This window comes from Pan troglodytes, chromosome 3, assembly GCF_028858775.2.
Source record: "Pan troglodytes isolate AG18354 chromosome 3, NHGRI_mPanTro3-v2.0_pri, whole genome shotgun sequence".
Taxonomy (NCBI): domain Eukaryota; kingdom Metazoa; phylum Chordata; class Mammalia; order Primates; family Hominidae; genus Pan; species Pan troglodytes.
Window position 1 is genome coordinate 790,456 of NC_072401.2, and position 20,271 is coordinate 810,726.

A 20,271-nucleotide genomic window follows, 5' to 3' on the forward strand; every position below is an offset into this window, starting at 1 on the left:
GGACCGGCCGTCAGCCATGCTGAGCACAGACGGCAGAGGAGGTGTGGGGCTCGGGCAGTTGGGGGTGCTTTGGAGAAGCCACAGTGGGTGTGAAGGCCCCAGAGCGAGGCCCAGCTGCTTGGCTATGTGAGCACACACAGCCCCCTGGCCTGCTAGAGGCAGAGCAAATGCAGGGGGTTCCCAGGAGCCTGAGAGTCCACAGCTGCCGCCTGCTCCCAGACAAGGCTCCTGGCATGTCTGACCAGGAGCCTCTGGGGAAGTAGGGAAGCCCGAACTGGACAGTGGAGAGGAAGAGACCAGCAGGCAAGGACCCCCCGGCCAGGCATCACTACAGGGGACACAGAACCCAGAGGGCACCAGAGAGGAGAGATGGGGGGCCAGCAGGGGCCACGTGTTAATCTTCACCGACAGACACACGATGGTGTGGCTGCGTTTCACAATGGGTGGGGCAGCTGGCAGTCGGACAGGGAGGCCGAGGGATCCATCCCTGTGGCCGAGGGGAGTTTGCAGGGCTGTCATCTCAGGAAGTGAAGGCTGGGCTGGGGTCGGGCTGCTGGGCCACAAGGGGCAGCGGGAGGGAGCCGCTGAGGCTGGAAGCTGCACCAGCCAAGCTGGGACCAGGGTGGCTGTGGCCCGGCTGGTACCGAGTGCCCATCCATGCATGGGCAGCAGAGTGACCAGACGCTGGGGAAAGGAGAGCAGGTGTCAGTGAGAGAGTGGCCGGATGTTTCCACGTGGGACTCTTTGCAGTCTTGATGGCAGATTTACAAAAAAGTAAACATTCCCTGTGGTGTTAGGGAAGCTGAGGAGGGCAGAGGGCAGAGTGCAAGCCAGGGTTTGGAGCAGATGTTCCTGGGGAGCCCCTGGGCTGGGCCAGCTGCTCGCAGAAGCCTGACAAGGTACAGGGAAGGAGGAACGAGGGGCAACCTCACTCAAAACCAGCTGCTCAGAGGAGCATAGCTTCTGGCAGAACCTCCGCGGTGGCCAAGCCCCAATTCTGGCTGCCTGCTCTGGACCTCTAAGGAGCTGTTCCTCTCACTCCTAAGGGTGTGGGGGCTGGTGAGACACAAAGAGGCTGCAGTCACAAAGCCTCAGCGTGAAGGTCTCAGTGCTGGGACCAAGGGTGTATCTGGCACAGGCCTGGAAGGACCAGGGAGTGAATGGGGCCAGTGGTGAAGGAGAGAGGCTGTCGGCATAAGGATGGTAACGGCAGCCCACCTCAGCTGGGACAGCTGAAATGGAGCCAGGTGCCTGCTGAGACCAGTGACGCAGCCAGGAAGGCAGAGGACCCAGGAGCAGCTGTGAAGGAGAAAAGACGGCAGACGAACGGGCTGAGAGAGCATTTTACAGAGTCCTGAGTGCACTTAAATCCCAGGATGGGGAGAGACTATGAAGAAGAGAAGGTGACAAATAGCGTGAGGTTCTTGGGTGGAGGGTAGGCCACAAGAGAGAGGCAGGAAGGCTCTGTGGCTGTTCCCATACTTTCTTTGTGAAACAAGAGCTGTGAAAACGTGTGGGGCAGAGAGAAGTGACAGAGTCAGGTCTGAGATCCAGGAAGAAACTGGTAGAGACAAAGCTGGCAAGAGAAGTGAGGCTGAACATTCATCAACCATAGCCTGTGTGACTATGGGGCACCATCTGAGGGTCACGTTGTGTGGATCTGTGTGGCTCCATCTAAGAGTCACATTGTGAGGATCCTGTGGCACTGTCTGAGGGTTACATTGTGTGGATCCCTGTGGCGCTGTCTGAAGGTCATGTTATGTGGATCTGTGTGACACCGTCTGAGGGTTACATTGTGTGGATCCTTGTGGCACTGTCTGAGGGTTATGTTGCGTGGATCTGTGTGGCACCATCTGAGGGTCACATTGTATGGATTTGTGTTTGGGACCATCTAAGGGTCATGAGGATCACGTTGCGTGGGTCCATGTGGCTCCATCTGAGGGTCACGTTGTGGGGATTTGTGTGTGGGACCATCAAAGGGTCATGAGGGTCACGTTGTGTGGGTCCATGTGGCACCATCTGAGGGTCACGTTGTGTGGATCTGTGTGACACCATCTGCTATCTCAGGGTCACATTGCATGGATTCATGTGGCACCATCTGAGGGTCATGTTGTGTGGATCTGCGTGGCACCATCTGCTATCTCAGGGTCACATTGCATGGATTCATGTGGCACCGTCTGAGGGTCATGTTGTGCTCTTTCCAGAATCACTGGTATATGTCCAGGTGTCATGCTGTGATCTGTGTGGCACCATCTGAGTGTCACGTTATGTGAATCCATGTGATATCAGCTGAGAGTCATGCTGTGTGGATCCGTGTGGCACTGTCTGGGGATCACGTTGTGTGGATTTGTGTGTGGCACCATCTAAGGGTCATCTTGTGTGATGCCATCTGAGGATCACATGTGGATCCATGAGGCACCGTCTGAGGGTCATGTTGTGTGGATCCATGTGGTGCCGTCTGAGGGTTATGAGGGTCACATTGTGGGGATCTGTGTGGTGCCATCTCAGGGTCACGTTGTGTGGATCTGCGTGGCAGCATCTCTGGATCACGTTTTGTGGATCCATGTGGTACCATCTCTGGATCATGTTGTGTGGATCTGCATGGTGCCGTCTGGGGGTCACATGGTGGGGATCTGTGTGGTGCTGTCTCAGGGTCACGTTGTGTGGATCCGTGTGGCACCATCTCTGGATCACCTGTGGATCTGCGTGGTGCTGTCTGGGGGTCACATTGTGGGGATCTGTGTGGTGCTGTCTCAGGGTCACGTTGTGTGGATCCGTGTGGCACCATCTCTGGATCACGTTGTGTGGATCCATGTGGCACCATCTCTGGATCACGTTGTGTGGATCTGCATGGTGCCGAGGGTCACATTGTGTGGATCTGCATGGTGCCGAGGGTCACATTGTGTGGATCTGTGTGGTGCTGTCTGAGGGTCACGTTGTGCTCTTTCCATAATCACTGGTATATGTCCAGGTGTCATGCTGTGAAGATCAGCAACCAGGGAAGGACCCCAGGTGAGGGTGTCAGTGAGGTTGGCAAGGGATGGGTGAAAGGATGGGCTCCAGGTAGAAAGGGAGGGAAACAGTAACAGAGACTCTGAATTCAGCAGGGAGCACACATGGTGGCCACTGTAGCACTGACGGCTGGTGGAGAAGACACTGTCCAAACCGCCACAGGCACAACAGGCACCACGACAAGCAGGCAGGAGTGTGCTGTGCTTGGCCTCAGGGGACACAGGTGCAGAAATGAGCCCTCGGGGGACGCAGGTGCAGAGATGAGCCCTCAGGGGTTGCAGGTGGTGAGATGAGCCCTCCCTCAGGGCCCATCCCTGTTTCAGATCCAATAAAGGGATGCTGGCTCCACTGCCCACGCTGCCACCCCTGCCAGGGCTCACTCACCCGTCTTCCTACTCCACCATATTTTAAATGCTGGTTTTCCTTCAATGCCAGCCCACATGGCTATGGGCAGCAGCTGTATCTCCAAGAATCAGGAAATGAGGAGCAGGAAGGGTGGGTGCCATTTAGGAGCACGCTAGCACCTCGGCCAGCCCCCAGCAGGCTTCCTCTGACCTCTCAACCTTGCTGCAGGGGAAGGGGGTGGAGGGGAGTTGCGAGGAGTCTGCCCTCTGCTGCTGCAGGGCCACCGTCCCTAGAAACAGCAGGAGATGTGAGGCGCATCCCAGGAGCTCCCGTTCAGCTGGCGCAGTGGCTGAGGGCAGAGCCTGTTATTTTTGCCCCATTGACTGGTGAGGAGAAGGCCACAGAACCACCCTGTGCCCGCTGCAGGTCGCACAGGTGGGAAGTCCTGACCCCAGCAGGGCTGACCCCGGAGCCGTCCATCTGGGTCACTGCCCCAGGGCACCCTGGCCTCATGTAAACAAATGTCAGAACCAGGAAGTAAGAGGAGGGTCTGGGGTCACATCCAACTCTCTGAAGGACAGAATCCCGGTTGCCGGGGGGTGTCTGGTCTCAGTAACCCTCACTGTGTCTGAGCTGAGGCAGAGCTCAGCTGACCTGTTCCTTGAGGGGCTGGAACCTAAGAGCCAAGAGAGGAGGGGCTGCTCTAAATCTGGTGGGAGTGAGGGTAGGAGTGAGGGTGGGTGGGTACCCCCTGGGAGCCAGAGGCAGGCAAAGTTCTCATCACGGTGGGCCCCAGACCCCAGGGGGCAGACCCCTGGGAGTGTGTGCCTGGGAGGCCAGAGAGGTGGAGGACAGACCCCAGGAGTGAAAGGACTCCCACCCCGGCCTGCCAGCTGCACCTGCCCTGGTTAAAGTGTCCGACAAACAAGCCCCCAATTAGAATGGGCCCATCCCACACCCTACCAATGGCTGTCTCTCAGGGAAGAGTGTAGGAGTGTCCTGCAGGGGGCTGAAGGCAGGAGAGGGTGGCGGGCACCAGGAGGCTTCAGGGACAAGGCGAGCAGGCAGGCTCAACAGGCATCCAGGAGGCCCAACGTGGCCGGAGGGCGGCAGGTGCGGGAGGTGCCAGGCAGGGCGGGGCCCCCCATGAGGCCTGTCCAAGTCTGCTGGACTGAGCACTGGGGGGCACCAGCGTCCTCCGCACAGGGGTGCATGGAGCCAGGCTGGAGCCACAGGGACAGGCCTGGCTTTCACCGCCCGGTGGCCACATCCCAGTGCCCAGCAGGGCCCCCGGGCACCTCACACCTGGAGGGCAGCAGCCCCCACAGAGCTTGACAACAACCCCAGTGGTGCGGGCTCCAGGCCCACAGAGCGACAGCCTCTTTAGCCTCTTTCCTCTCTTGCGGCAGTGCCCTCACTTCAGCTCATTTGCTGACGAGCTCACTGACTACAAGACAAAGAATATGCTGGCCACACCCATCATGAATGGCAAAGACGTCGTGGCGGTGATCATGGCAGTGAACAAGCTCAACGGCCCATTCTTCACCAGCGAAGACGAAGATGTGAGTGTGGGGGGCACCTGGGCAGCCGCGCGTCTGCCTCCCTGCCTGCCTGCCCGCCCGCCTGTTCTGTGCTGCGCATCCACCTCTTTACCTGCCTGCCCGCCTGCCCGTGTGTTCTCTGCTGCGTGTCTGCCTCCTTACCTGCCTGCCCGCGTGTTCTGTGCTGCGTGTCTGCCTCCTTACCTGCCTGCCCGCGTGTTCTGTGCTGCGTGTCTGCCTCCTTACCTGCCTGCCTGCGTGTTCTGTGCTGCGCGTCCACCTCCTTACCTGCCTCCCTGCCTGCCTGCGTGTTCTGTGCTGTGCGTCCACCTCTTTACCTGCCTGCCCTCCTGCCCGCGTGTTCTGTGCTGCGCGTCCACCTCCTTACCTGCCTGCCTGCCCGCGTGTTCTGTGCTGCGCGTCTGCTGGGCTGCTGGGCTCCACGTGCTCATCTGCACATTGCTGTGCTCCTGTGTGTCTGTGCACACCTGTGTGTGTGTGAGAGAGAGAGAGAGCTTGGGTGCCCACCCTGTGCACCTGAGCTTGTGTGTGCCAATCCATGTCTGCCTGTGGGGCACAGCTTCCTGGCGTGTCTGGGCACCCTCAGGCGAGCATGTTTCTCCTGCAAAATACCCACGGGGACACATGTCTGAAAACTGGAATTTTAATTCCGCTTGTTGCAATTCCTGTTTCAGGTGTTCTTGAAGTACCTGAATTTTGCCACGTTGTACCTGAAGATCTATCACCTGAGCTACCTCCACAACTGCGAGACGCGCCGCGGCCAGGTACCCACACGCTGAGCACAGCCCTGCCCACGTGGGCCAGGGTCCCTCCGCCCATCTCGCAGCCTGCACAGAGGGGGATGGTGGCAGGTGGTCTTGTGCAGGTGGTAGGTCCTGGGGTGGGCATTGCTCAGGGGAGAGGAGGGCCCCATGGCTTCTGTGGCTGTGCTGAGCTGCAATGGCCAGACCCATCTGCCACTGCCTGCCATCTGGCCAGAGTGGGTGTGAGGCACCTGCAGAGGGGGGAAAGGGGCACCTTTCCTAGAGGCTGCCCCCAACCTCCTTGGGAGAAGCCAGTATGAGTGACGAGTGAGCAGGGAGTAGAGGGGCTCCCTGGCAGGTCCAGCCCTGGTTGAGAGAGAGTGCAGGGGCAGGTCCGGCCCTGACTGAGAGAGGGTACGGGGGCAGGTCTGGCCCTGGCCGAGACGCTGGGGAGGGAGGCCTGAGGACCTTAAGGAGTCAGGTGTGCCGAGGTGCGTGGGAAAACACGGGGATGACCTCCAGGGCAGGTGGTCCTCCCGTCTGAGACCCTGGCTCAGGGGAGACCTGGATGGGTAGTGAGTGGGCCGGGGGAGGGAGGCCCTATGTTGGGGCTGGGAAGCCGTCCATGCAGTGGCCTGGGGGCTGAGCCACAAAGGAGAACTGTGAAGACGGCGGTCACCTCCTGCCTTCTCCGTGTCTTGTTCTGCCTGCGGATGCTGCCTGGCCCTGGTCACCTGCTGCGAGCCTGCTGAACGTGGCGAGAGGCTGAGGTCTTTATCTCAGCATCTGGAGGAAGGCTGGGTTTAGGGGCCTCCTCCTGGCCCCAGGGCTGCCTCAGGGGCAGTCTGGAAAGGCGGTCAGGGCCCCTGGGGCATCCAGCCATCCAGCCAGTGGACACCTGTGAGAAAACCCCCCGGAGGGAAGTCTCAGCCCCAATCCAAGCAGGCCTCTCACAGCCAGGGCCGTGGGAACCAGGGACCAGGGAGAGCATCTGTGTAATGTATCTGGAATTCTTTTGCATGAGAGATTTGTCTCTTCTCCTCATTCACTAATTTATTCAATCATTTATTTATGTCAGTGTGGACTTATGAGTATTGTATGCTTAGGTTATAATTCAATATGATTTTATTTATTTTCTTGCTCACGTGAGTCCGGCTTTGGCCACTGGAAGCTCTTTTACTTGGCTTCTGTGCCCTTTTTACATGACCCCATCACTGTGGGGTTTTTCTTTGCTTTGTTTTTTGTTTTTTTTTTTATGTTTTTGGTTTTTGTTTTGTTTTGTTTTTGAGACAGGGTCCATCTGGGCTCGCTACAACCTCTGCCCCCCCGGTTCAAACGATTTCCTGCCTCAGCCTCCTGAGTAGCTGGGATCACAGACATGTGCCTCCAGGCCCGGCTAATTTTTGTATTTCTAGTAGAGACGGGGTTTCACCATGTTGGCCAGGCTGGTCTCCAACTCCTGACCTCAAGTGATCTGCCCACCTCAGCCTCCCAAAGTGCTGGGATTACTGGTTTGAGGCACCGCGCCCAGCCTGGCTTGGTTTTGAAATGGATGCCCCTGGCTCATTGTGTATTTCCTGCCCTGGTCTCGCCATCAGCCACTTCTCCAGGGAGCCCGGTTCCTTCTGTTGGAAAGCAGTAACAGGGGCCGCGGCCTGGGGGCCGGCTGTGCTTGTTGCCGGGGTCACTGCCTCCAGGCCCTCTCGGCCGGCACAGCGAGAGGCAGCTGTGCTCTGCCAGCCCTCGCTTGTCCCCTGCGTGTGCGCAGAGCTGCAAATGTTCCTGCACGTGACCATCGCGCTCGAGCTGACGTCTCCAACCCTGGTCCACGACAGCGCGACACATTCTGGCTTCTTCCTCTTGCTGCTATGTGAATTCCCATGCAACAGTGGGATGCCTGGGAGCTGTCCTCCGCACAGGCACTTAATTGTCTGATGCCAGCGCAGGGGAATAGCCGCGTCAGGATTGTTCACCCCCACCCCGTGGAGAACAGTGTTATCGAGTAGAATACGGGGTTGATGAAGAGTTTCTTTTGCCTTCAGTCTTACTGAGGCCAGAAGGCGGCTTGCTCTGTTCCTTCCTGCCAGTGACGAGTGAGCGTTCCTGCTGCTCTGCACCCTCACCAGCGTTTGGTGGAACTGTAGTCTGATGGGTGTATGATAGCATCTCATTATTGCTGTAATTTACAATCCCCTAATGACAGATGATGTCACACGTCTATTCATTTACATATTTGCCATCTGTACATCTTAATCTTTGATGAGGTGTCTGTTCAGATCTTTTGCCCTGTTTGATGGGGTTATTTGTGTTCTTAGCATTTGAATAGTTTTGTTTTTATTTTATTTATTTATTTATTGGAGACAGGGTCTTACTCTTGTCATTCAGGTGGAGTGCAATAGTGAAATCTTGGCTCACTGCAACCTCCGCCTCCCAGGTTCAAGCGATTCTCCTGCCTCAGCCTCCAGAGTAGCTGGGATTACAGGCGCCCACCACCACGTCCAGCTAGTTTTTGTATTTTTAGTAGAGACGGGGTTTCACCATGTTGGCCAGGCTGGTCTCGAACTCCTGACCTCAAATGATCCTCCTGCCTCGGCCTCCTAAAGTGCTGTGATTACAAGTGTAAGCCACTGCACCCGACCAGAGTTTTTAAATATATTTTCAACACAAGTCCTTTATCAGATATGTTTGCTTTGAGAGCTTCTTGCTAAATTGGGGTCCCATTGAGGGCCCCAATGAGGGTCCCAGTAATGAGGGGTCCTCGTTACCCTAGCAGGTAATGAGGGGGGCTGGGCCTGGTGTTTATCCTGCACCTTTCACAGGCTCTTCTTTCATTCCGTGGGCAGCCTCATGCCTAATTATCCAGCCCACAACCAGGGGCTCCCTCACACAGGAAACTTGTTCATATCGGCAGGTGCCTGAGGCTTGTGTCTGACCCATGCCCAGGTCATGCCTACCTGGCCATTGCTCTGGCACAGGGAGCCCAACCCTCTGTTCCCTCCAGTGTCCCAGGGAAAAGCTGGCCTGGGGTAGCTCCTAGCTCTTCAGATGGAAGCACAAATTCAGTCCACTACTGTGATAGGAAACACGTGCAAAGATTTTTACTACAGGTCCTGGGCAGGAAAGGCACCGTGATTCTGGAGGGCAGTTTTGTTTTTTTGGGGGTGTTTTTTTTTTCTTGAGACAAGGCCTCACTCTGCTGCCCAGGCTGGAGTGCGGTGGTGCAATCATAGCTCACTGCAGCCTCAAACTCCTGGGCTCAACAGATCCTCCTGCCTCAGCCTCCCAAGCAGCTGGGACTACAGGTGCACCCCACCACACCTGGGTAATTTTTTTTTTTTTAGAGACAGGGTCTTGCTGTGTTGCCCAGGATGGCAGAAGGGCAGTTCTGTGATGTTTTTCTTGGGGTCCACAGTTCACAGGAGGCAGAAATGGCAAGTCAGGCAGAGCAGGGGCTCTGCTAGCAGCAAACATGAGGGAATAGAGAGCAGGTCCCTTAAGTTCATGGGCAAATGTCTGAACAGCCTTTTCTAAAGGAAAGGGGGAGAAGTGGGGAGCCCAGGCTTCTGGGCAGGAGAGATGCCTCTAAGTTCTTATGGCTGCCATCGGCTTGAGCCATTGAGGTGCAGAACTGGAAACTGTCAAGGGTGACTAAGCCCTGCTTCTGGCATGAGAAAGTTAAACTTGTATTCAAAAGTGATGCTGAGGCCGGGCACGGTGGCTCATGTCTGCAATCCCAGCACTTAGGGAGGCCGAGGCGGGCAGATCACCTGAGGTCAAGAGTTTGAGACCAGCCTGGGCAACACGGTGAAACCCTGTCTCTACTAAAATACAAAAAATTAGCCAGACATGGTGGCGCATGCCTGTAGTCCCAGCTACTCGGGAGGCTGAGGCAGGAGAATCGCTTGAACCCAGGAGCTGGGTTCTCCCCCTCAGGTCCTCCTCCCCAAGACCTGCAGTGAGCCGAGATCACACCACTGTACTCCAGCCTGGGCGACAGAGCGAGACTCCATCTCCAAAAAAATAAAAAAAGTGATGCTGAGACCAGGAGCAGTGGCTCACCTCTACAGGCCCAGCACTTTGGAAGGCTGAGGTGGGAGAATCACTTGAGGCCAGGAATTTGAGATCAGCCTGGTCAATATAGTGAGACCCTATCTCTACAAAAAAAGAAGAGTGATCTGCAAATATTTTCTACCAAGATGTGGCTTGTCTTTTAACTCACTTTACACTGTATTTTGCAAAATAGTTTTAAATTTTATTATAATAAAGTCCAATTGGCCAGGCGTGGTGGCTCATGTAATCCCAGCACTTTGGGAGGCCAAGGCAGGCCAATCACCTGAGGTCAGGAGTTCAAGACCAGCCTGGCCAAGATGGTGAAACCCCATCTCTACTAAAAAAAATATGAAAATTAGCCAGGCATGGTGGCGGGCACCTGTAATCCCAGTTACTCAGGAGGCTGAGGCAAGAGAATCACTTGAACCTGGGAGACAGAGGTTGCAGTGAGCTGAGATCGCACCATTGCACCCCAGCCTGGACGACAGAGTGAGACTCCATCTTGGAAAAAAAAAAAAATCCAACTTAGCATTTTTTTTCCCTCATGGATTGTATTTTGTGTTGTATCTAAAAACTCATCACTAAACCCAAGGTCACCTAGATTTTCTCTTATTGTCTGCTAGAGGTTGTATAGATTTGTATTTTACGTTAGATGTGTGATTCATTTTCTGAAAGGTGTAAGGTCTGCATCTAGATTAATTTTTTGTGTTGTTGTTGGCATGTGGAAGTCCAGTTGATCCAGCACCATATGTAGAAAAAGCCTACCTTTTCTCCGTCGTATTGCTTTTGCTCTTTTGTCAAAGATCACCTGGCTCTGTTGGTGAGTCTATTCCTGAGCTCTTTATTCTGTTCCACTGTTGTATGTGTTTATTCATTCATGATACCAGACCATCTTGATCACTGTAGGTTTAGAGTAAGTCTTGAAGTTGGGAATGTCAGCGCTCTAATTGTCTTTCTTCTGCAGTATTGTGCTAGCTATTCTGGGTTTGTTGCCTTTCCACATAAACCTTAAGAGTCAGTTTGTCAATATCCACAAAGTAGCTTACTGGTATTGTAATTGGGACTGTATTAAATCTGTAGATCAAGTTGGGAAAAATTGCCATCTTAGAAATAATGTATCTTCCAATTGATAAACACAGAATATCTCTTCATTTATTTAGATCTTTGATTCCTTTTATCAGAATTTTGCAGTTTCTGCATACAAATCCATAATTTTATTAGATTTGTACCTAAGTATTTCATTTTCCCATGGTAATGTAAGAGATATTGGGTTCTTAATTTCAAATTCCAATTCTTCATTGCTGTTATAAAGCAAAGCAATGGACCTTTGTATGTTAACTTTGTATCCTGGGCAGAGAAGAGGTGAGGGTGAGGCGGTCAGCACAGGAGCCAGGTCAGGCTGGGCAGGGGGTCCCTGAGTGCCCGAGGCCTCACCTTCTCCTTGGTCATGTCCAGGGGGCTCACCAAGTACCGTCACAGCCACACTTTTAAAACCAAGGTCTGTTGGGCTGTGCAGCAGGGGCAGGCCACCTAGGCATCCCAGCTCCTGGGGGACCCATGAGGCCCTGACCACAGCCCCGCACACAGCCGTCAGAGACACACGTTTTTTGTTTTTTGTTTTCTGAGACAGAGTCTCACTCTGTCACCCAAGCTAGAGTGCAGTGGCGCAATCTCAGCTCACTGCAACCTCCACCTCCCGGGTTCAAGCGACTCTCCTGCCTCAGCCTCCCAAGTAGCTGAGACTACTGATGTGCATCACCATGCCCACCTAATTTTTGTATTTTTAGTAGAGATGGGGTTTCACCATGTTGGCCAGGCTGGTCTTAAACTCCTGACCTCAGGTGATCTGCCCACATCAGCCTCCCAAAGTGCTGGAATTACAGGCCTGAGCCACCATACCGAGCCAGGAGTTTTTTATTGATTATTGGTGTTTTTACCTAGACAATCATGTCATCTGCAAACAAAGATAGTTTTATTTCTTCCTTCTCAATCTATATACATTGTATTTCTTTTTCTTGCCTTATTGCACTAGCTAGGACTTCAAGTATAATGTTGAATGTGAGTGGTGAGAGGAGGGAGATATCTTTGCCTTATTCCCAATCTTAGGAGAAAGCATCCACTTTCTCACCATTAAGAATGACATCACCCAGCTGGGCATGGTGGCTCACGCCTATAATCCCAGCACTTTGGGAGGCCAAGGTGGGTGGATCACCTGAGGTCGGGAGTTTGAGATCAGCCTGACCAACATGGAGAAACCCCCGTCTCTACTAAAAATACAAAAAATTAGCCAGGCATGGTGGTGCATGCCTATAATTCCAGCTACTTGGGAGGCTGAGACAGGAAAATCGCTTGAACCTGGGAGGCAGAGGTTGTGGTGAGCCAAGATCGTGCCATTGCACTCCAGCCTGGGCAACAAGAGTAAACTCCGTCTGAAAAAAAACAAAACTAAACTAAAAAAAGAATGACATCACCCAGCATGGTGGCGCATGCCTATAATCCCAGCACTCCGGAAGGCTAAGGCAGGCAGATAGCTTGAGCCCAGGAGCTTGAGACCAGCCTGGGCAACATGGCGAAACACCATCTCTACAAAAAATGCAAAAAAGTTAGCCAGGTGTGGTGGTGTGTGCCAGCAGTCCCAGCAACTCGCCACTGCACTCCAACCTGGGCAACAGACACTGTCTCAAAAAAAAAAAAAAAAAAAAAAAAGAATGCCCTTAGCTCTAGGATTTTTGTTGAATTTTAAAAATCCACTTGAGGAAGTTCTCTCTATTTCTAGTTTGCTAAGTGTTTTTATTCAGAATGAGTGTTGGATTTTTCAAATTTTTTTCTGCATTGATTGATAACATCATGTATTTTTTGAACAAATTGTGAACGAGCTTTGCATACCTGGAATAAATGCCACCTGGTCATGTAGTGTAATTATTATTTTCATACATTGTTAAATCGGTCTTGCCATGTTTTGTTAAGAATTTTGGCATCTATAAGCCGGGTGTGGTGGCTCACACCTATAATCCCAGCACTTTGGGAGGTTGAGGCGGGCGGATCACGAGGTCAAGAGATTGACACCATCCTGGCCAACATGGTGAAACCCCATCTCTAACTAAAAATGCAAAAATTAGCTGGGTGTGGTGGCAGACGTCTGTAGTCCCAGCTACTCAGGAGGCTGAGGCAGGAGAATCACTTGAACCCAGGAAGTGGAGGTTGCAGCGAGCCAAGATCATGCCACTGCACTCCAGCCAGGGAGACAGAGCGAGATTCCATCTCAAAAAAAGAAAAAAAAAAAGAATTTTTGCATCTATATTCATGAGCTACATTGGTCTGTAGTTTTTCTTTCTTATAATGTCTTTATCTGGTTTTGCTATTAGGATAATTTTGACCTCATTGAATGAGATAAGAGTGTTTCCTCTGCTTCTATTTTTTGGAAGAGATTGTAGTGAATTGACATAACATCTTTCCTAAATGTTTGGTCAGATTCACCAGTGAAACCATTAGGGACTGGTGCTTTCTTTTTGGATGATTATTAATTATTGATTCAATTTCTTTAATACTCAGAGAACTCTTCAGATTCTTCTAATTCTCCTGGTGTGAGTCTTGGTAGTTTGTGTCTTTCTAGTGATCAGTCTATTTCATCTAAGTTAAAATCAAATTTTGAGGCATAGAGTTGTCATAATATTTATTATTTATTTTCTTCTGCTTGCTTTAGGCTTAATTTGAAGTTCTTTTTCTAGTTTCTTAAGCTTTGAGTATTGATTTAGATCTTTCTTCTTGTTTATTATGTGCATTCAATACTATAAATTTCCCTCCAAGCACTGCTTTCCCTGCACCTGACAAATTCTGACAGGTTGTATATTTTTATTCTTACTTAGTTCAAAATCTTTTTTTTTTTTTTTTTTTTTTTTTTTTTTTTTTTTGACGGAGTCTCTCTCTGTAGCCAGGCTGGAGTGCAGTGGTGGGATCTCGGCTCACTGCAACCTCCACCTCCCGGGTTCATGCCATTCTCCTGCCTCAGCCTCCCGAGTAGCTGGAACTACAGACACACACCACCACACCCAACTAATTTTTGCATTTTTAGTAGAGACGGGGTTTCACCATGTTGGCCAGGATGGTCTCGATCTCTCGACCTCGTGATCTGCCCGCCTCGGCCTCCCAAAGTGCTGGGATTACAGGCGTGAGCCACCGTGCCCCTAGTTCAAAATCTTTTAAAAGGTCTCTTCAGACTCTGGCCCATCTGTTATTTGGAAGTGTGTTGTTAAATCCATTTTAAATTTTTCAGCTATATTTCTGTTATTGATTTCTAATTTAATTGCACTATGGTATAAGAACATATTTTTCATTATTTTTATTTTCAAAATTTTGTTAAGATGTGTTTTATGGCCCAGAATGTGGTTTATCTTGCTGTATGCTCCACGTGACCTTGAGAAGAATGTGTATTGTGCTGTTGGTGGATGAGGTAAATTATAGATGTCAATTATGTCCATTCGAATAACAGTGTTTTTATTTTTTTATTTTTATTTTTTTGAGACAGATTCTTTCTCTGTTGCCCAGGCTGGAGTGCAGTGGTGTGATCTCAGCTCACTGCAACCTCCACCTCGTGGATTCAGGTGATTCTCCTGCCTCAGCCTCCCGAGTAGCTGGGACTACAGGCACACGCCACCATGCCCACCTACTTTTTATATTTTTAGTAGAGACGGGATTTCCCCATGTTGCCCAGGTTGGTCTCGAACTCCCAGCCTCAGATGATCCGCCCACCTCGGCCTCCCAAAGTGCTGGGATGACAGGCGTGAGCCACCGTGCCCGGCCCACAGTGTTGTTTAGTTCAGCAATGTCCTTACTGAGCCTCTGCCTGCTGGATGTGCTCATTCTGATAGAGGGTAGTAAGTCTCCAACAGTAGTGGAGGATGTGTCTCTCCTTACAGCTCCATCAGCTTTTGCTTCATGTGTTTCGATGCTTTGTTATTAGATGTGTGAACATGAATGATTTTTATGTCTTCATAGAGAAACAACCCCTTTATCATGTTGTCATGCCCCTTCCACCAACAATTTTCCTTGTTCTAAAGTACTCTTTGTCTAAATTAATATAGCTACCCCAGTGTCTTTGGATTATTATTAGCATAGCATATATTTCTTCATTCCTTACTTTTAAACTATGTGTGTCTTTATACTTACAGTGGGTTTTTTATAGACAACATATATAGGGTCAGGTCTTAGTTCCTTTTATCCGCTCTGAAAATCTGTCAAGTGGTGTATTTAGGCTAGTCACATTTAAAGTGATTATTGATATAGTTGGATTAATATATACCATATTCTTAAACATTTTCTCTGTGTTGCACTTACTCTTTATTATTATCATCCCCTCTTTTTTTCTGCCTTCTCTGGTTTTAATTGAACGTCTTATCCCACACTCTCTCCTCTCTTAGCTTATCAGTTATACTTGTTTTTCCAAAAAATTTTAGCATTTCCCCAGAATTTGCAATAATCATTTATGACTACTCTAAGCCCTCTTCCAAATAGCATTATACTGCTTCACTTAGAGTGCGGCTATCTTACAACAATGTACCTACAACTTCTCACTTCCACCCTTATAAAATTTCTGCCATTTATTTTACTTATCCATGTGCTATAATCATGTAATACACTGTTACTATTATTACTTTGAACAAATAGCTATTATTAGAGAAATTAAGAAAAAGAAAATATGTTGCTTTCCTGTCATTTATTTATTTTCTGCTGCTCTTCCTTTTTTCACGCATATGCAAGTTTCTGATCTATCTCATTCTTCCTGTTTCCAAGGAACTTCTTTGAACATTTTCTGCTGGGCAAGTCCACTGGTAACACATTCCTCAGTTTCTGTTTATCTGAGAAAGTCTTTATTTCTCCTTCACTTCTTAAGGATAATTTTACTGTATACAGAATTATAAGTTAGCACATTTTTTTCTCAACACTTCCAATACTTCACTCTCCTCTTGCTCGCATCGTTTCTGATGAGATGTTTCCAACGTCTCGTTCCACTCTTGGTCAGATGTTCCCCCACCCCCAGCCTCCCTCGAGGTTTTCAGCTTGGTTGTCTGCAGTTTGAATATGACGTGCCTTAGGATCAGTTTTTTGGCATTTGTCTTTTTTGACAGTCACTGAGCATCCTAGACGTGCGGTTTGGTGTCTGTCAATACTTTTGGAAAATCTCAGCCATTATTACTTCCAACATGTCTTCTCCTTCGCTCTTTCTGCTCCTTCCGGCACCCGCCGCCCACTCGCACCTTCTGTGTTTGTCTCTCTGCTCCGCTCGCTCCGCTCGTGGTTCCCTCTGCGTTTCTGCTGCGTTTCTGTCTTCGCGCTCCCGGCCCCCTTCCTCAGACACGCGCAGCCTCCGGCCGGGCGGCGGCGCACTGCGTTTCCACCTCGCATTTCCTGTACTCCAGCACGCCTTGTCCTTCCCAGAGCGTCCATCTCTTTGCTTATGTTACCATCTGCTTCGGTGCGCTGCCTCCGTTTTCTAGTAGCGCCTTTAGCATATTGATCATCGTAATTTTACTTTTTTTTTTTTTTTTGAGACATTGTCTTGCTCTGTGGCCCTGGCTGGAGTGCAGTGGCTCAATCTCGGCTCACTGCAGCCTCCGCTTCCTGGGTTCCAGTGATTCTCCTGCCTCAGCCTCCTGAGTAGCTGGGATTACAGGTGCCCACCACCGCGGCCCAGCTAATTTTTGTATTTTTAGTAGAGATGAGTGTCACCATGTTGGCCAGGCTGGTCTTGAACTCCTGACTTCAGTTGAACTGCCCGCCTCAGCCTCCCAAAGCACTAGAATTACAGGCATGCGCCACCTCGCCTGGCCTGATCATAGTAATTTTAAATTCCCAGTCTGATAATTCCCAACTTCGTGTCACATCTGAGTCTGGTTCTGAGGCTTGCTTTGCCTTTTTGGACTGTTGCTTTTTCTTGCCTTTTAGCATGACTTATAATTTTTGGCCAAAGCAGGGACTGGGGCAAATCAGCCTTGAGTGTGGGATTTGGGGTCCATCTGGCCGGGAGCTGGGCTGTATTGAATGAACATTTGCTGCAGCTGAGGGTGACGGCAGCTTCCGCGCCCTTGTTTATGGTTTGTTTTTGCTTCTGTATTAGCTTGAGGTGCCATAACAAAATACCACACACCGAGCACCTGAGACAGTGGTCATTCGTTTCTGACACTTCTGGAGGCTGTGAAGTTCCAGATGAAGGTGCTGACCAGGTTCCATTTCTGGCGAGGGCTCTCTCCCTGGCTTGCTGTGTCCTCGTCCCATAAGGGCACGTCTCGTAGGGGCCCCAGGCTCGTGACCTCACCTAACCCTAATCATCCCCCAGGGCCCCACCTCCACTCACCATCGCATCTCGGGTGAGGGCTTCACAGATGCATGGGGGGAGGGGCACGCAATCTAGTACACAGCAGGAACCACCCAGCAACAGACCTCAGTTTTAAAAGTGTGGCTCTGGCCAGGTGTGATGGTTCATGCCTGTAATCCCAGCACTTTGGGAGGCTGAGGCGCGCAGATCACCTGAGGTCAGGAGTTCGAGACCAGCCTGGCCAAAATGGTGAAACCCCATCTCTAGTAAAAAATACAAAAAATTAGCTGGGTGTGGTGGTGCATGCCTGTAACCCCAGCTACTCAGGAGGCTGAGGCAGGAAAATTGCTTGAACCCAGGAGGCAGAGGTAGCAGTGAGCCAAGATCGCGCCACTGCACTTTAGCCTGGGCAACAAGAGCAAAACTCCGTCTTGAAAAAAAAAAGAAAGAAAGAGCCAGGAGTCAGGCGTGTTTGCCCGTTCTGTTGTCTGGTCACCCCAGCCCTAAACCAGGCAATAAGTGAATTACCAACACCTAGGAAACTCCTTGTTTCCAGCCTCTCAGTCTGCAGGCGTGTGGAGACCAGCTCAAGGTTCTAACACATGACCTTGTGTCTCCATGCGAGACTTTCGGTTTTGCACCAGACATTGCCCAGTCCTAGGAAAAGCTGTTTCTGGGTCTTGCCCTCCAAACGGCATTTTTAGGCATCCTGACTTGCAGGAGGCACAGGCCTGCCTCACGGCTCTTTTTGAAAATAAAAGTTTGTGATGAGCAAAGATTGGCCCCCGCAGTCCACCCAACGCCTGCACTTCGTCTGCCTCCTCCTTGAGCTGTGGAAGGAAAGCTGGTCACTGGGATTGAAGCAGCCTCTGGGCGCTCCCCCCTCCCTCTGTCCCGGGCCCTCACCTGGACAATCAGGAACTACCTTCTGTCCCAGGCACCCTCCAGCTGGAGGCCCCTGCCATTCCCTTTCTGAAAAGCCTCTCGGACACTCCCATCAGAGCCAACAGAGGCCGCAGGAAAGCCATGGGTTAGGCCCTACAGAGCTCAGGTTTCTCTCTGACCTGTCACGGCAGCTGCCTGTTCGGCTTAGTGGAGCAATTCTCACCACCCAGCTGTCTGAGCTGCAGCAAAGCTGCATGAAAGGCCTGTGGGTGCAGGGCTGCAGCTCTCACCTTCAGGCCGGCCATGCGTCAGGACCCGATGGCTCGCTGCAAGGGCGGAGGAGGTGCCCCGACTCAGGTCAGGCATGGGAGGAGCGGGGGAGCCTTCTGTCTCAGCAGGTCTGACTCTTGCCTCCTGTGAGGAAGCAGAGCCATTCAGAAGTGAGAGGCAGCCAGGAGGGGCGGGCGTGGTCTGTCCACACCGGGCAGTGGCGGGAGCCTGTTGAGCTGGCCAACTTCGGACTTAGGGCCCCACCATGATGAGCCAGATGGAGCTGTGGGGAGATCCACGCTGGCACAGCAGCCCGTCTGCCATAGCGAAGCCCCGAGCACAGCCAACAGCGACCCACAGTGGGGCGGGGCGGGTGATCCTGGGTGTCTGTCGCCTTTCCTTTTAATACAATATTCTAGTTTATAGGTTACATGATTTAATTGACATAATGGCCATGATTGAATTGTCATAATGGCTATGTTTAATGGCTGGCTCTCAGAATGCCTGAGGATTCAACAACCAGCTCTGAGAAGCTCACCACGAGATGAAGCCCTCGGCCCTGATGCCAGGACACACACTAGATTTGTCAAGGCCCTGGGCCCGGGGGGAAACGTCTCCAGAAACAAGGCTCCTGGGGCTGGGGCTTCAGTAGGGCCGAGGCCCGTCCTAGCAACCAGGCCTCCAAGGGACGCTGGGGCCACCTGCTGCTGCTTTGAAAGTGAAGGAGCGCCATTCTTGGATTCCCCAGGCACTCGCTGGGGTCCTTCGTGCTGACCACAGCCTGGGAGGACTGTTCGCTGGTGGACCCACAAAGGCCTGGGAAGACCGTTCGCTGGTGGACCCACAGAGGCCTGGGAAGACCGTTCACTGGTGGACCCACAGAGGCCTGAGAAGACCGTTCGCTGGTGGACCCACAGAGGCCTGGGAAGACCGTTCGCTGGTGGACCCACAGAGGCCTGGGAAGACCGTTCGCTGGTGGACCCACAGAGGCCTGGGAAGACCGTTCGCTGGTGGACCCACAGAGGCCTGGGAAGACCGTTCGCTGGTGGACCCACAGAGGCCAGGGAAGACCGTTCGCTGGTGGACCCACAGAGGCCTGGGAAGACCGTTCGCTGGTGGACCCACAGAGGCCTGGGAAGACCGTTCGCTGGTGGACCCACAGAGGCCTGGGAAGACCGTTCGCTGGTGGACCCACAGAGGCCTGGGAAGACCGTTCGCTGGTGGACCCACAGAGGCCTGGGAAGACCGTTCGCTGGTGGACCCACAGAGGCCAGGGAAGACCGTTCGCTGGTGGACCCACAGAGGCCTGGGAAGACCGTTCGCTGGTGGAACCACAGAGGCCTGGGAAGACCGTTCGCTGGTGGACCCACAGAGGCCTGGGAAGACCGTTCGCTGGTGGACCCACAGAGGCCTGGGAAGACCGTTCGCTGGTGGACCCACAGAGGCCTGGGAAGACCGTTCGCTGGTGGAACCACAGAGGCCTGGGAAGACCGTTCGCTGGTGGACCCACAGAGGCCTGGGAAGACCGTTCGCTGGTGGACCCACAGAGGCCTGGGGTTGGGACCGCGTAGGCCTGAGCGCTTGCCTCCCACCACAGCTATGGCCCAGGGCTCAGGGTCGGGGGGAGACTCTGGCCCTACTCCACTGGCTGGGCAGCCAGTGGGGATCCCATCTGCCCTGGCCCCTCAGGACCTCCTGGCCCCTCCTTCCCATAAGTAATGAGAGGGCCATGAGGCTGAGCAGCTCCCCTTCCAGGGCCACATGCGTCTCTGTGCCTTCTGCCCCCCATGTCAGTGGATCCCTCATTTCTGAGTACACGGGGCGACCACCGCTGTCACCCTGGTTTTACCCCAGAGCATTAAACCTGACCCCAGTCAATGCAGGAGGGACACAACCTCAGCTTCCATGCAGCCCAGAAGCCCAGGCTGCTCGAACCATCCCCGGGGCCTTGTGGATGCAGCAGGTGTATCCTGTACCGGGGTGCTGGGACACTGGGCATGGGCTCGGGGCAGGAGGGGCCCCCGCACCCTGAGGAGGGGACAAGTCCGGAAAACTCCAGGGCGGGCCTCCAGCCACACCTTGAAAAGGGGGT

At 52.4% G+C, this 20,271-nt stretch overlaps 1 protein-coding gene across 16 annotated transcripts in view; it reads left to right on the top strand.

Annotated features, from left to right (window-relative positions):
- The window catches only part of LOC461041 (rod cGMP-specific 3',5'-cyclic phosphodiesterase subunit beta), a 104,499-nt gene that overhangs the window by 53,268 nt on the left and 30,960 nt on the right, over positions 1-20,271 (top strand). For all 16 annotated transcript variants that reach the window (XM_063809304.1, XM_063809310.1, XM_063809316.1 and 13 more), the window contains 2 exons: positions 4,767-4,919; positions 5,594-5,683. In XM_063809304.1, coding sequence (XP_063665374.1) covers positions 4,767-4,919; positions 5,594-5,683 — 243 coding nt within the window. The remainder of the gene's footprint in view (positions 1-4,766; positions 4,920-5,593; positions 5,684-20,271) is intronic.